This window comes from Hypanus sabinus, chromosome 29 (assembly GCF_030144855.1).
Source record: "Hypanus sabinus isolate sHypSab1 chromosome 29, sHypSab1.hap1, whole genome shotgun sequence".
In the NCBI taxonomy this organism is placed as follows: domain Eukaryota; kingdom Metazoa; phylum Chordata; class Chondrichthyes; order Myliobatiformes; family Dasyatidae; genus Hypanus; species Hypanus sabinus.
Window position 1 is genome coordinate 8,639,972 of NC_082734.1, and position 15,893 is coordinate 8,655,864.

General features: G+C 41.4%; 1 protein-coding gene across 1 annotated transcript in view; it reads left to right on the top strand.

Annotated features, from left to right (window-relative positions):
- cacna1ia (calcium voltage-gated channel subunit alpha1 Ia) overlaps positions 1-15,893 on the top strand; it is a 589,581-nt gene that overhangs the window by 217,545 nt on the left and 356,143 nt on the right. Inside the window, exons 2-3 of the mRNA XM_059953562.1 lie at positions 8,896-9,015; positions 10,539-10,672. Of these exons, the coding sequence (XP_059809545.1) occupies positions 8,923-9,015; positions 10,539-10,672 (227 nt within the window). The 5' untranslated portion in view covers positions 8,896-8,922. The remainder of the gene's footprint in view (positions 1-8,895; positions 9,016-10,538; positions 10,673-15,893) is intronic.

A 15,893-nucleotide genomic window follows, 5' to 3' on the forward strand; every position in this document is an offset into this window, starting at 1 on the left:
CCAGACCCCCACAACTCTCTGGGAGAAGAAATTTTTCCTTAACCCTGTCCTAAATGACCTACCCCTTATTCTCAAACCATGCCCTCTGGTACTGGACTCTCCCAGTATCTGGAACATATTTCTTGCCTCTATCTTGTCCAATCCCTTAATAATCTTATATGTTGCAATCAGATCCCCTCACAATCTCCTTAATTCCTTAATTGTATAAGCCCAGTCTCTCTCACCTCTCTGTGTAAGACAGTCTGGACATCCCAGGAATTAACCTTGTGAATCTATGCGATGCGATAGAAGTTAATAAAACTATAAAAGCTGTAGATAGGGAAGTCATTCAGTCTTTCTCCTCAAAGAAGTAGAAATGTAGATGCATTAGAGGACGTGCATTTAAGACAGAAGGAGATGTGCAGAACTGAATTTCTTTAGCACACAGATTGGTAAGTGCCTGGAACGGGCTGTCAGGAATAGCAGTGGAAGCAGGCAAAAAGTGGCATTTAAGGGGCTTTCATATAGGCGCATGAGTTTGCAGGAAATAAAGGCATATGGATAATGTGCAGGTAAAAGAGATGTAGTTTAATTTTGCATCATGGTCAGTGTGTCTGTGCAACTACATATTAATTAAATAAAAAGCAATTACGCTGGAGCTGGCTTTAACAGGTGTATTCACATTGTAGCAAGAGTGAGGGAGAGAGAAGCGATAATGTGCATCAGAGAGGACAGATCAATTTGCATGCACTGACAACAGATCATACATAGTGCTAAGGGGAGTCATTGTTCTAGAAGAAATAGATCCATACATTACACTTCCTCCCCCTTTATGCAGCATAAAACTGTGTATGTACAAAACATACAATTTCTGTTTCATAAGTCGTTCCAAATAATCATGCTTTCACAATAACAGTCCATAACTAACTTCACAGTTCTAAAGACTCAGTCTTCTGGGTCTTTTGCCCTGTTTTTTTCAGGATAGCACCTCTGGACCTGTGGAGTGGCATCAGGTTTAGCAGGTGTCTTGTCCAAGACAAATTTCTCAGTTGTCGGTGTCACATTGCTATCGGTGACATGATCATCACTGAGAGGCAAGTCTAGTGACTGTAATGTGTCCGTCTTGTTGGATGTAATCAACTCACGTGTGTTCTTCGGTTGAGCATTCAGTACCTGGTCCACATGACGTCTCCATGTCTGATCTCCAACATCCACTGTGTACATCAGTGGTCCAGTTCTTGTAGCTATCCCACTTGGTGTCCATTTGTCTTCTCAATAATCATGCACTAGGACCTTCTGTCCAATCTTGAAGCTCCTTGCTGCTTCACTTGAATTGTTTATTCTGCACTTCTCTCCGTAAATCTGGTTTCAGGAGGTCTATGCAAGATCTTAGATTCCTGCTCATGAACAGAATTGCAGGTGTTTGATTTGTTTTTGCATGAACAGAGTTCTGATATACAAAAAGGAAATTGTTCACCTTGTGCCGCAGAGAAATGTCCTTCTTGTCCATTGCTTGAAGGGATTTCTTGAAGGTTTGGATAAACCTTTCAGCTAACCCATTCATTGCTGGGTGGTGAGGAGCTGACATGAAATGTCTGTTACCATTTTTCTTAATGAATCGTCGGAACTCTTTTGACATGTATTGTGGTCTGTTGTCACTCACAATTTGTTCTGGTAAGCCATTTCTGAAGAAAACAGTCTTCAGAGCAGAGACAGTCTTTGCTGAAGTGGTTGACTTCATTAGTATAACCTCCAGCCACTTCAAATGAGCATCCACAGCAATCACAAACATGGAGTCAATGAAGGACCCAGCAAAGTCAATATATAGAAGAATCAGGTTTATTATTACCGGCATGAGTTGTGAAATATGTCCTCTTTGCCATGGTGAAGACAGCCACTCCCATGGGTGTAACAGTGCCAAAGAGGAGACGATTATACTAGAAATAGATCTTTCATACTATTGAATGTGAGGAACTTCCTTCTCGACTCCTCAGTCTCCATCTGCAGATGGACTTGCGACAAATCTATCTTTGCAAACCTCTTCCCGTCTGCCAAAGATGAAGAAATGTCTTCTGTTTGTGGCAGGGGATACTGCACAGTACACAGCAATGGGTTGATGCTCACTTTGAAATCCCCACATACATGAAGGCTCTGGCCTTCCCTTTCTTGATCACCGGGACAATAGGCATGGCCCAATTGCTCCATTCAACCTTAGACAGAATTCCAAGCTCTGAAGTTCAGCATTCACTTTAGAACATAGTGCATAAGGCACTGAATGTGCTTTATGGAACCTTGGTGTTGTTGCTTCATTCAACTTATTTCTGGCCTTCGTGCCTTTGAGTTTACCAATACCCTTCTCGAACACCTTTTCACTAGCATTAAGCAGCTGTGACAGTCTCCGGTTAGTGCTACCATTTGGGCTGCATTTGGGAGTTGATGACACATTGAGAGTTTTGATAATGTGCCAGTCTAGTTGTATTTTCTGAGCTGTTCATGTCTGAAAAGTTCTGGCCCTCTGCTTTTCAATACTGTGCTGTGTCTGGCCCCCATATATGACATTCAACTTAATTTTGCCTTTGGGAGACACTTTTTCACCTTTGAATGTCTTTAGCATTGCTGGCATCTTCTCTAATGGTATCTTAGAAAACAGTCTGTTGTAGTCAGCCTCAGAAATTATGGGCAAAGCTGACCCTGTATCCAGCTCCATTTTCAGTTTTACACCAGACACATCTATTGTGATCCATTGATTTTGTGATCTGCTTCAGTAATACTGTGCAGTTCTAGGCAGGACAGCTCACTTCTGTCAGACTCTGTGTCGTTACAGATTCGGTCACTTAATGCATTTGTTTAGTTTTGTGTTTGAAACTTTTCAGTCGGTGTGGTTTTTCTCTTTGGTTGTGAATTTCGTCTGCCTTGCACACTCTCTCTATGTGACCTTGTCTGTGACACTCTCTGCAAGCTTTTTCTTTGAACCAGCAGTCATTTGCTTCATGGGAGGATTTATCACATCAATAATGTTTGTGGCTTTTTACACCATTCAGGGTCATTTTGTGCATTTCACATTCTAAACTCTTGCCCTGTAGTTCTGTTGCACCTTTTGCTTCAGTCTCTAATGATATTACAATGGTCAATGACCGTTCAAAGGATAGGTCTCTTTCTGACAGTAGCCTCTTTTAGGGGCTTTGACTATGCATGCGTTTTAAAAGCCTGTCCCTTAATGCATCAGAAAATCCATCTGTCAAGTCATAGTTTGCACAGTTCTACAATATATTCAGAAATGCATTCATCCTTTGACTGGTTCCTTTTGTAAAATCTAAATCTCTCAGCTATTACCAGTGGTTTAGGGCTCAAGTGATTTTGTAAAAGTGTAACAATTTCATCGAACATCTTGCTTGCTGGCTTTTCTGTAGTTATTAAGTTGCATGTGAGACTGTACGTCCTAAGACCCATTAAGCTAAGAAGCATGGGGACTTTCTTTTGCTCCTCCACATTGTTTGCGTTACAATATAGTTCCACTTTCTCAATACATGACTCTCATTCTCCAATAGCACTAGAATTTGTCAACTTTCTGGACCAAAGCCATCGCCATGTTATTTTCACTTTAAATTTGCTAGTTGCGTCTTTCACTGTGTACTATGCTGTCTACACGTGTCCCTTTGTTAGCGTCCGTAACGAGGCTTACTCCACACTGTTTAACTCTTTCCTCGCACTGTTTGTGGTGCAGTTCGTGATATTTTCTGCCATTTAGGTTTGTACTCATTGCCAATTTGTTGTGACTGTGCAACTACATATCCATCAAAATAAAAAACGCACATGGGAGAAGGCTTTAACTGGTGTATTCACATTGCAGCGAGAGAGAGGACAATATGCAAGCACAGACAACAATCCATACATAGTGCCAAGGGGAGTCATTGCTCGAAAAGAAATAAATCCTAACATTACAGTTGGTGCGGACAATGTGGGCTGAAGGGTCTGTTCCTGTACTGTACTATGTTTTGTGTTCAAACAGGTCGGAGTCTAGAAATCCCACTTCAAGTAACTTGCTTTCTAACTCCCCAAGGCCTGACAAACATTTACAAAACTCAAGACAGGAGTGTGATGGTAGGCACTCCACTTGCCTGTTTGAAAGTAGCTTCAACAATACTCAAGAAGCTTGACACCGTACAGGACACAGCAGCCAGCTGATAGGCACACCAGCTCAACCATTCACTTCCTCCACCACTACCCAGGCCATATTTACCCTGGGTTATGAAAATGTCTTCGGACTAAAGATTTGGATTCATGGTGTTTTGAGTTGGAGATGAGAGCACACCCTGACAATCAATTGCAGAGTGTTACGTTTTGTAACTTCAAAACATTAAATTAATTCAAAGGAAGATGCGGGGAGTTTAAAAGTATGGGTGCAACTTTAAGCTTACTTTAAGTGAGGCACACATGTATCGCATGGTAGCGTGACGACGTATGCAATTCATGTATTTGACATCATTTAACCCATAATTAACTATTTAAATAAACAAGAATAATTAAACAAGATTACTCAAGTGTTACTTTAATATTAAATACCCAACAGGAAGAAAGTTCCATCCCGACCCCTCCTCGTGCCTACACGCAAATCTTTCATGAGCTCCAAGAAATGAACAATTGGGGTAGAGTTGCCAATTCCAAGATGAGGTGTCTCTGCAGACCTCCTGCTATTAGAAGACAATTGAATAATTCTCTAGTGCAACAAATTGGATTCTTGACCTCACAATCTACCTCGCTATGATCTTGCACTTCGTTGTTTTACTTGTTCTGTAGCTGTTCCACTTTATTCTGCATTATTGTTTTATCTTGTTCTATCTCACTGCACTGTGTAATGATCTGATCTGTATGAACAGCATGCAAGGCAAGCCTTTTGCTGTATCTCGGTACAATAATAAACAGATTCATTTCCTTCCTGTGCATCGAATATGTCATTTAACACTTATGCATCAAGTGCTGCAAACTTTCTTAGCTGCCAGAGTTTTCCTCTGTTAACTTTCCCAGGATTATGTGGATCATGAATTTACTGCAGGCTGTTGCCTTGTGCCTTGGTGGATTGGCGTGGCTTGTGACAATGTTATTTTTACTGTGCTGCAGATCTTAGAGAGTAAGCACATTCCCTTCAGCCCCATCCAAGATGTATTCTGATTAAGGCTGCATTCAGCAGCGATTCAGCCAGCGCCTAATGACTTCTCTGAGCTAATGAGACAATTTACATACATCGCCACCCCTTGCATCTCTTCGTTTTGGGTCAACTTGATTCCTTTTTAATCTCCTTATTATTCAGTTTTATGGCTTTTCTGTTCTGCCTGTGGTTTCTCTTGTTTTCTCCTGCTCCTCCTGGTCATGTTAAGCTCCTTCCTTGCCTATTTTGTGCTCTCTTTTGCTGAACACTGAGATAATCTTAAAGGGGACATTATCTCCTAAGGGTGCAGAGAGGATGAGGAGTACAGAAGGTGCAGTCTGATCATCTTTGCTCTTTAGGTAGACAGACAAGTGTTATAATTGTGGGAAAAGGCCTTGGGGAGGATAGTAAGGACCCAAGTGCTGGACTATGCAGGACTTGACTCAAGACATGATTTCGAGGTTGAGATGAGAGCAGGGTTCTTGACCAGATGATAGATGAGAATCCAACGAGACAAAAATTCAAAAACACAATTGCGGACGGAACTAAAGTTGAGCTGGCGGTTAAGCACCAAAGCTGAGCCAGGTGCTCTTTAAATTTTAAAACCCTGACGCCAAAACATGACCACCAATTAGTGGAGCGGGCTGGATCTTTAAAGGTGCTGTGCCAGCTCTCCATACTCTGGAGAAGAAACGCTGGAAGCAGACATGGTCGGGGGCATATCGTAACGATAATATGGAGATACAGACTCATGATGGCACCTATTTAGCACGTCAAGGTTCAAGGGCGATGTAGAGGCAAACACATTGGAGGCTTTTAAAAAGTGTTTGCATAGGAACATGGATGTCAAGAGGTTGAAGGGATATGGACATGGTGTACATAGTCGAGATTAGTGTATGGGTGTTTTTGATTTGCTTTTTAGCTGGTTTGGCTCAACATTGTGAGCTGAATGGTCTGTTCCTGTGCTGCACTCTTCTATGTTCTATGTTCTAAGCCTCTGCAAATCTCCTTGGAGGAGCTTTCCAGTTAAGCTCATTCCTGTACTCAGTACTCAGTTCCCTTAAGTGTTACAAATGTTTTCCACTGCAGCTCTCTTTGGCAGCACGACGACGTGGCAGGCAGCTCCAGTGATCTGGGTTGGATCCTGACCTTGGGCGCTGTCATGGAGTCTGCGTGCTCTTCCTGCGGATAAGTGAGTTTCTTTGGCCATTATTGTTTCCTACTATTGCAGTTGTCTCCTGTATCTCAAAGATAAGCTCTGTTATCAATTGTAGTCATCCCTCGGTGTAAGTAATGGCAAATTGAATCAAAAATTGAGGGGCATGTGAGAGGTAAGGAGATGAGGGAAAAGAATGAGATTCATCCCATCCGAGCTAGCATTGTCCTTTTGGGTCAGGTGGCCATGTTCTGTTCTGTAATAAGTTTGAAATTAACTGATCTAATTCCACATAGTATATAGTACTATAGAGACATACTATAGAGGACATCTTCAAGGAGCAAAGCCTCACACAGGCGGCACCCTTAATTATGAACCCCATTACCTGGGACATGCCCTCTTCTCATTGCTACCATCAGGAAGGAAGCCTGAAGGCACACACTCAGTGATTCAGGAACAGCTTCTTCCCCTCTGCCATCAGATTTCAGAATGGACAATCAACTCATGAACACCACCTCACTACTTTTGCTCTCTTTTTGCACCACATATTTATTTTCATACATACCATCAGTGACCACTTTTTAGGTACACCTGTACTCCTCGTTAATGCAAATGTCTAATCAGCCAATCACGAGGCAGCAGCTCAATGCATAAAAACATGCAGACAAGGTCAAGAGGTTCAGTTGTTGTTCATACCAAACATCAGAATGGTGAGGAAATGACTTTGACATGGAATAATTGCTGATCTCCTGAGATTTTATCATGCAACCTGGGATCCATGGATCTCTTGCTTAATGGTGCTGGTCCGTGGCACAAAAAGTTTGGGAACCCATGCTTAGAGTTTACAGAGAATGGTGCAAAAAAAAAACCCAGAAAGCATTCGGGGAACAACAGTTCTTTGTTAATGAGAGATGTCAGAGGAGAATAGCTAGACTGGTTCGAGGTGACAGTACCTCAAATATCCACATGTTACAACAGTGATGTGAAGAAAATCATCTCTGGATGTACAACATGTTGAACTTTGGACTGATTGAGCTACAGCAGCAGACAACCACACCCGGTCCCACTCCTCTTCCACTGAGTACATTTCATAGAGTAACTTATAATGTATTTTATGTATTGTTGCCTCTAAGTGACAAAATTCATGACATATATCAGTGATAATAATCCTGATTCTGATTCTAGTCTTGTCAAATGTTAGAATAGCTGACAGGACGGAGATAGCATGCTGCTTTTATTTCTCAAGTTTTAAAGACAACACGCTTTAAAAGATGATGCTATTGAATGTGGGTTGCCAATTATTACATGGCCTGGTTAGAATGAACGTGGAGAAGGTGTTTTAACATATACCCATATAACAATTACAGCATGGAAACAGGCCATCTCGGCCCTTCTAGTCCATGCCGAACGCTTACTCTCACCTAATCTCACTGGCCCGCACTCAGCCCATAACCCTCCATTCCTTTCCTGTCCATATACCTATCCAATTTTGCTTTAAATGACAATACTGAACCTGCCTCTACCACTTCTACTGGAAGCTTGTTCCTCACAGCTACCACTCTCTGCATAAAGAAACTCCCCCTCGTGTTGCCCTCAAACTTTTGCCCCCTAACTCTCAACTCATGTCCTCTTGTTTGAATCTCCCCTACTCTCATTAGTAGAGTCCAGGATCTGAGGACACAGGCTCGTAACAAAGGGACGCCCCTTCAAAACTGTGATGAGGAGGAATTTCTTCTAAGTTCAAAGTAAATTTATTATCAGAATACATATATGTCACCATGTACAACTCTGAGATTAATTTTGTTGTGAACATGCACAATAAATCTATAGAATAATAGCCAAAACAGATTCAATGAAGATCTACCCAACTTGAACGTTCAACCAGAGTCACTCAGGGTTCAGCCAAAGGGTGGTGAATCTGTAGAGTCTGTTGCCACAGAGGCACAGAGGTCTGTGCAGGCCAAATCATTGGGAGTTTTTAAGGTCGGGTTTGACAGATTTTTGATTGGTAAAGGTGGTTAAGAATATGGAAAGAATGTGGGAGAATGGCTGAACCAGCCTAGGTAATTTCATTTATGTCAACACTGAACTAATTCCACAACCTATGGACTCAACTTCAAGGACTCCACAGCTCATTTTCCCAATATTATTTGTCTATTTATTTATTTATTTTTAAAAGTATTTTCAGTTTGTCTCTGCAAGTGGGTTGTTTGTCAGTCTCTGTGTGGAGTTTTTCATTGATTCTACTGTATTTCTTTGTTTCACTGTGAATTCTCTCAGATCCTAAAATCTCCCACTAATGGAAACATCATCTCAACATCCACTCTATCCAATTCTTGCAATAATTGATAATCAGTGTTCACTGGTGTCATCATTTGAAAAATGCTGTCTTTATAATATGAGAAAGATATGTACTTTGATAATAACTTTACTTTGAACTTTGAATTTTTGGTTGTGAAAATCATCGGCTTTGATTCAATGGCTGAACCAACTCAATGGGGCAAATGGCTGAAATCTATATCTAATGGTCTTATGAATATGAATGATTGAAACTTTACAAAGCACTCCTGCGCGTGTGATCGAGCTATGATCTAGTTCTTGACCTTAACCCCAGATCCTCACGTGGTTCGAGCATGTCAGCATGTTAGTCATCCTGTTGAACTGTGTCACTTTGGGAATGTACCAGCCCTGTGAGGACGTGGACTGTTCCACCGACAGATGTAAGATATTGCAGGTAGGACCTTTCAACCTCTTTCTCTTTATCAAAAACAGACATTGAGCGAGTATACTCACTCTAAATTGCATCATTTAGACGGAGACGTAACGTAAAGAATGTTACTCCTCATGTTTATGAAGGATTAAGTAATAAAATTAATTCAATTCAATCAGATGCAGTGTTTTCAGCCAAAATGCCTACATTCTTTTATCCTTCACAGATACTGCTCAGCCTGTTGAGTTCCTCCAGCAGACATTTTGTTACCCACTATGTTTTACATTATTTGGGTGGGTTGGGAGTGTTGTGGGTGTGAGTGAAGTCACTAGGAGACACTGAAGTTGGTGATATAGAATCCTTTATTCAACACTCATGCAGGCATCTTACTGGAGACACTTAAAAAATCTCTGATCCACTATTAAATAACATTTTTATATGCTACAGATCAAAGGTAAAGGCAGGACTACTCTATAGTTGCAATGTTTCCACAATGATTCCTTTGAGTAACATATAATTTTCAAACACCTCCTTCTTCACACCAGTACTGCAGACATCCAAACTAAATGTTAATCCCCATTTAGTCTGGGCCACATTCATGCATATGCAGACTACTCAGGTCAAATGGCATGTTTCTTAGTTTGCAACCAACCCCAGTCTCAGTCCCATTGTTTTACAATCCACATTCAGATCTGAGGACTGGTTGGTGTTGAAATTAATATTTGCTGTATTCCATGATTCCAGAATACACTCTAACAGGGAGGTTGGAGTAACTGTTGGGGACTTGCAGTTGCTTCCATTTGTATAGCATCTTTAACATAGAAAAATTTTACCGGCTAAAAGAGAATGACTTTATTTGACTTTTGAGCTCTGCAATAAGAATTTGAGGTGTTTGACTGGGAGCTTGGTCAAAGGTAAATGATTTAAGAAACACCTTGAATGATGTGGGGAGATTCAGAAAGGAAGTTGCAGAGTTTAAGGATCTAGTCAGGTGAAAACTTTTCTAATATTGGTGGCGTGATGAGCACAGAGATTCAACAATAGGGACAGATTTCAGGGACAAGGGGTGCAGACTTCAGGGAATCAGCTAGTGCCTTTAACACATCAGGGGATAGACAAAAGAGCATTGATAAAAATCAGTTCAATTCAAGTTGAATTGTCATTCAACCATACATTAATACAGCCAAATGAGACCACGTTACTCCAGGATCAAGGTGCAAAACACAATACCAACAGTCACTCACAGTACAAAGCACACACAAGATAGCCAGCACAATCAGGCAATAACAGAGACTAAAACTTGTGCCATCAATCCACAGTCGATCATAATAGAGATGGTCTTCCGCCGAGCGAACACTGGGGGAGAGGGGCAGCACTGACTGCAGCCTGGTTGCCTGGACACTGCACCACACCACCCCTAGTGACTCCGCAGCTTGAAGCCCAGTCCTTGCACATACAAGACAAAACGCTCCTCTAGGATGTCAGTAAAATACAACCACAAATGTAATGGAAGATAATGACAAATGAAACAATGTGTTGCTTTGCAGGCTTTTGATGACTTCATCTTTATTTTCTTCGCCATGGAGATGGTGATCAAGATGGTTGCCTTAGGGATCATCGGGAAGAAATGTTACCTTGGTGACACATGGAATCGCTTGGATTTCTTCATCGTCATGTCCGGGTAAGGGCTGGGAGGGCCAATAGGGGATCAACTCTTAATGTTAAAAGGCGTAAAATGCAAATTTGCAATTACCTTGAAATGACAGTTGACTGTATAAATGTAAAACTAGACCAAAGCTTTGTTCTTCAGCATGTTGCTCAGAACCAGTTCCCAATCTCCATCTCGCTATTTGTGCATTCATGTTAAGAACGACAACTCGAATTGCTCTGCATGCCTCTAACCTCCAAACAGTGTCGGTCTGTGAGGAGTTAATGATGGTTTAAAATTAACAAAGTTGCTAAGTCTGTCATTGTTGATCATCTGTGTCAATGATATAAATGATGATGTGGTAAACTGGATCAGCAAACTTACAGATGACACCAAGCTTGGGGTCATAGTGGACATCAAGGAAAATTATCAATGAGGTAGATGGCACTAGACAAAAGGCTAGGTTATCCAGGACTAGATTGGTTGAAGAGCCTGTTTCTGTGCTATAGTGTTCTATGACTCTATGACAGCAACCAATTTATGCTCAGTAAACTTAGAAGTTCAAAGTGAATTTTATAATCAGAGTACATATATGACACTTCATACAACCCTAAGATTCATTTTCCTGTGGGCATACTCAGCAAATCTATAGAATAGTAACTATGACAGGATCAATGAAAGATCAACCAGAGTGTAGAAGACAACAAACTGTGCAAATGCAAATATAAATAAACCGCAATAAATAATGAGAATTCGAATTAACAAGATAAAGAGTCCTTAAAGTGAGATCATGGGTTATAGGTACATTTCAATGATGGGGCACGTGAGTGTAGTTAACCCCTTTTGTTCAAGAGCTTGATGGTTGCAGAGTAGTAACTCCCACAAATCCCGAAGTAATGAAAAGCTTTCACATTTAGCAATATTGTTTGACATGAGCGATCATGGTCTTTCCATTTTTTTCTACAGAAGCGGTTTGCCATTGCTTTAAACAAAGAAAACATAGAAAATAGGTGCAGAAGTAGGCCATTCGGCCCTTTGAGACTGCACCACCATTCAGTATGATCATGGCTGATCATCCAACTCAAAACCTTGTACCTGCTTTCTCTCCATACCCCCTGATCCCTTTAGGCACAAGGGCCATATCTAACTTCCTCTTAAATATAGCCAATGAACCGGCCTCAACTGTTTCCTGTGGCAGAGAATTCCACAGATTCACCACTCTCTGTGTGAAGAAGTTTTTCCTCATCTCGGTCCTAAAAGGCTTCCCCTTTATCCTTAAACTGTGACCCCTTATTCTGGACTTCCCAACATCGGAAACAATCTTCCTGCATCTAGCCTGTCCAATCTCTTTAGAATTTTATACATTTCAATAAGATCCCCCCTCAATCTTCTAAATTCTAGTGAGTATAAGCCTAGTCGATCCAGTCTTTCTTCATATGAAAGTCCTGCCATCCCAGGAATCAATCTGGTGAACCTTCTCTGTACTCCCTCTATGGTAAGAATGTCTTTCCTCAGATTAGGGGACCAAAACTGCACACAATATTCTAGGTGCAGTCTCACCAAGGCCTTGTGCAACTGCAGTAGAACCTCCCTGCTCCTGTACTCAAATCCTTTGCTATGAATGCCAACATACCATTTGCCTTTTTCACTGCCTGCTGTACCTGCATGCCCACCTTCAATGACTGGTGTACAATGACACCCAGATCTCATTGCATCTCCCCTTTTCCTAATCGGCCACCGTTCAGATAATAATCTGTTTTCCTGTTCTTGCAACCAAAGTGGATAACCTCACATTTATCCACATTAAATTGCATCTGCCATGAATTTGCCCACTCACCTAACCTATCCAAGTCACCCTGCATCCTCTTAGCATCCTCCTTCCAGCTAACACCGCCGCCCAGCTTCGTGTCATCCACAAACTTGGAGATGCTGCATTTAATTCCCTCGTCTAAATCATTAATATATAATGTAAACAACTGGAGTCCCAGCACTGAGCCTTGCGGTACCCCACTAGTCACTGCCTCCCATTCTGAAAAGGTCCCGTTTACTCCCACTCTTTGCTTCCTGTCTGCCAACCAATTCTCTATCCACATCAATACCATACCCCCAATACCATGTGCTTTAAGTTTGCACACTAATCTCCGGTGTGGGACCTTGTCAAAAGCCTGTTGAAAATCTAAATATACCACATCCACTGGCTCTCCCCTATCCACTCTACTAGTTAAATCTTCAAAAAATTCTATAAGATTCGTCAGACATGATTTTCCTTTCACAAATCCATGCTGACTTTGTCCGATGATTTCTTCAGGGCAGTGTCTTTACAAGGCAGGGTGACCCCAGTCATTATCAATACTTTTTGGAGATTGTCTGCCTGGCATCAGTGGTCACATAACCACGACTTGTGATGTGTGCCAACTGCTCACACGACCATCCCATAGCTTCGTGAGACCCTGATCAGGGGGGGAGGAGTGGGCTAATGAAAAGATGCTACACCTTGCCTAAAGCTAGTGGAGCGAAGGACCATCTTCTACCTCCTTTGATAGAGATGTACTGCAAACCCCATTTCCAGAAAAGTTGGGATATTTTCCAAAATGCAATAAAAACAAAAATCTGTGATATGTTAATTCACGTGAACCTTTATTTAACTGACAAAAGTACAAAGAAAAGATTTTCAATAGTTTTACTGACCAACTTAATTGTATTTTGTAAATATACACAAATTTAGAATTTAATGGCTGCAACACACTCAACAAAAGTTGGGACAGAGGCATGTTTACCATTGTGTTACATCACCTTTCCTTTTAATAGCACTTTTTAATCATTTTGGAACTAATTGTAGTAGATTTGCAATTGGAAATCTTGTCCATTCTTGCTTGATATAAGACTTCAGCTGCTCAACAGTCCATGGTCTCCGTTGTCTGATTCTCCTCTTCATGATGCGCCATACATTTTCAATAGGAGATAGATCTGGACTGGCAGCAGGCCAGTCAAGCACACGCACGCTGTTGTAGCCCGTGCAGAATGTGGTCTGGCATTGTCCTGCTGAAATTAGCATGGACGTCCCGGGAAGAGATGTCGCCTTGATGGCAACATATGTCTCTCTAAAATCCTAATATACGCCTCAGAGTCAATGGTATCTTCACATACATGCAACTCACCCATGCCGTGGGCACTGATGCACTCCTATACCATCACAGATGCTGGCTTTTGCACTTTTCACTGTTAACAATCAAGATGGTCATTTTCATCTTTGGCGCAGAGAACTCGACACCTGTTTTTTCTGAAAACTAGCTGAAATGTGGACTCATCTGACCACAGCACACGGTTCCACAGTCTTTCAGTCCATCTGAGATGAGCTTGGGCCCAGAGAACTCCCCGGCGTTTCTGCATAGAGTTGATGTATGGCTTCCTCCTTGCTTAATACAGTTTCAATTTGCATTTCTGGATGCAGCGATGGACTGTGTTAAGTGACAATGGTTTTCCAAAGTACTCCTGAGCCCAGGTGGCTATAATTGTCACAGTAGCATGACGGTTTCCTAGGCAGTGCTGCCTGAGGGCGCAAAGATCACGCGCATTCAACAGTGGTTTCCGACTTTGCCCTTTACGCTCTGAGATGTCTCTGAATTCTCTGAATCTTTTCACAATATTATGTACTGTAGATGTTGAAAGACCTAAATTCTCTGCAATCTTGCATTGGGAAATGTTCCTTTTGAACTGACTAACAATTCTCTCACGAATTTTGTCACAAAGGGGTGAGCTACGACCCATCCTTGCTTGCAAAGTCTGAGCCTTCGATGGATGCTGCTTTTATACCCAGTCATGATACCTCACCTGCTACCAATTAGCCTGCTTAATGTGGAGTCTTCCAAACCGGTGTTACTTGAATATTCTGTGCACTTTTCAATCTTAATTTAACTCTGTCCCAACTTTTGTTGAGTGTGTTGCAGCCATCAAATTCAAATAAAATATAATTAAGTTGGTCAGTAAAATTATTGAAAATCTTTTATTTGTACTTTTGTCAATTAAATAAAGGTTCACGTGAATTAACATATCACAGATTTTTGTTTTTATTGCATTTTGGAAAATATCCCAACTTTTTGGAAATGGGGTTTGTATATCTCTACCCCATCACCCACCCTTGTTCTTTTATGAAACAGTAGTACAGGAAGTGCTGAAACAGGTCAGTCCCAACAGGTCAGGCAGCATCTGTAGAAAAAGAGATGAGGAGAAATTTATTTAGCCATGATGAATCTGTAGACTTCATCACCACAGGCAAATTCATTGCCAAGTCATTGAGTTTATTTAAAGTGGAGACTGTGTCGGCAGAGAAGATTAGTTGGTTATTTGATTACTACTTTAATTGGTTCAGCACTACATTGTGGGCTGAAGGGCCTGTTCCTATACTGTATTGTTCTATGTTCTAAGTTCTATTGATTTGTAAGGGTGTCAAAGGTTATGAGGAGGAGGCTGGAGAATGAGGTAGAGAGGGATGGCAGAGCAGACTCGATGGGCTGAATGGACTATGTTTTATGGTCTAAAGAGAAATAAAGTTAATAGGTCAAGACGGAGATGAAGATTCCCATGGAAGCCTTATGACCTCCAGAATTTTCTTCTTTTTATATCAGATGACCAACATTGCAGATTTTTAAAAACTATTTCATTTACTGTGGAATCTTTTACTTCCACCTAAGTGGTCAGACGAGGCTTCGATTTTTGCACCTCATGTAAAAGAATAAAAGAAGGTACCTGCGTCGGTGCAGTAACTGAAAAAATGTATGTTTTTCTTCAGGTTGTCTTTCATCAGATGAGAAACGTGGCTTAATAATGAAAGGTTGTGTCTTCTTTTGAAATCTCTGCTCATTGAGCTCAGTGGTGTCACTGTCTACCTTGGAGTATTCCACTCTAGGCAAAAATTTTGGCATAATCTGTTCTTAGACAGGGAAAGCACAGGATCAGTACAGACTAAAGCTCGTTTAGCAATGTCCCATTGGGCAGACACAAGGCAGTGTCAAGACAGGCGCAAGAAAGTCTGTAGATGCTGGAAATCCAAATCAACACACAAAATGCTGAAGGAACTCAACAGGCCAGGCAGCGTCTTTGGAAAGAGTAAACTATTGGTGAGACCATTCATCAGGACTGGAAAAGAAGAGTTGAAGGTGGGGGGGAGGGGAGGAAGAAGAACAAGGTGCCAGATGATAGGTGAAACCTGAAGAGAGAAGGGGCGAAGTAAAGAGCTGGGAAGTTCATTAGTGAA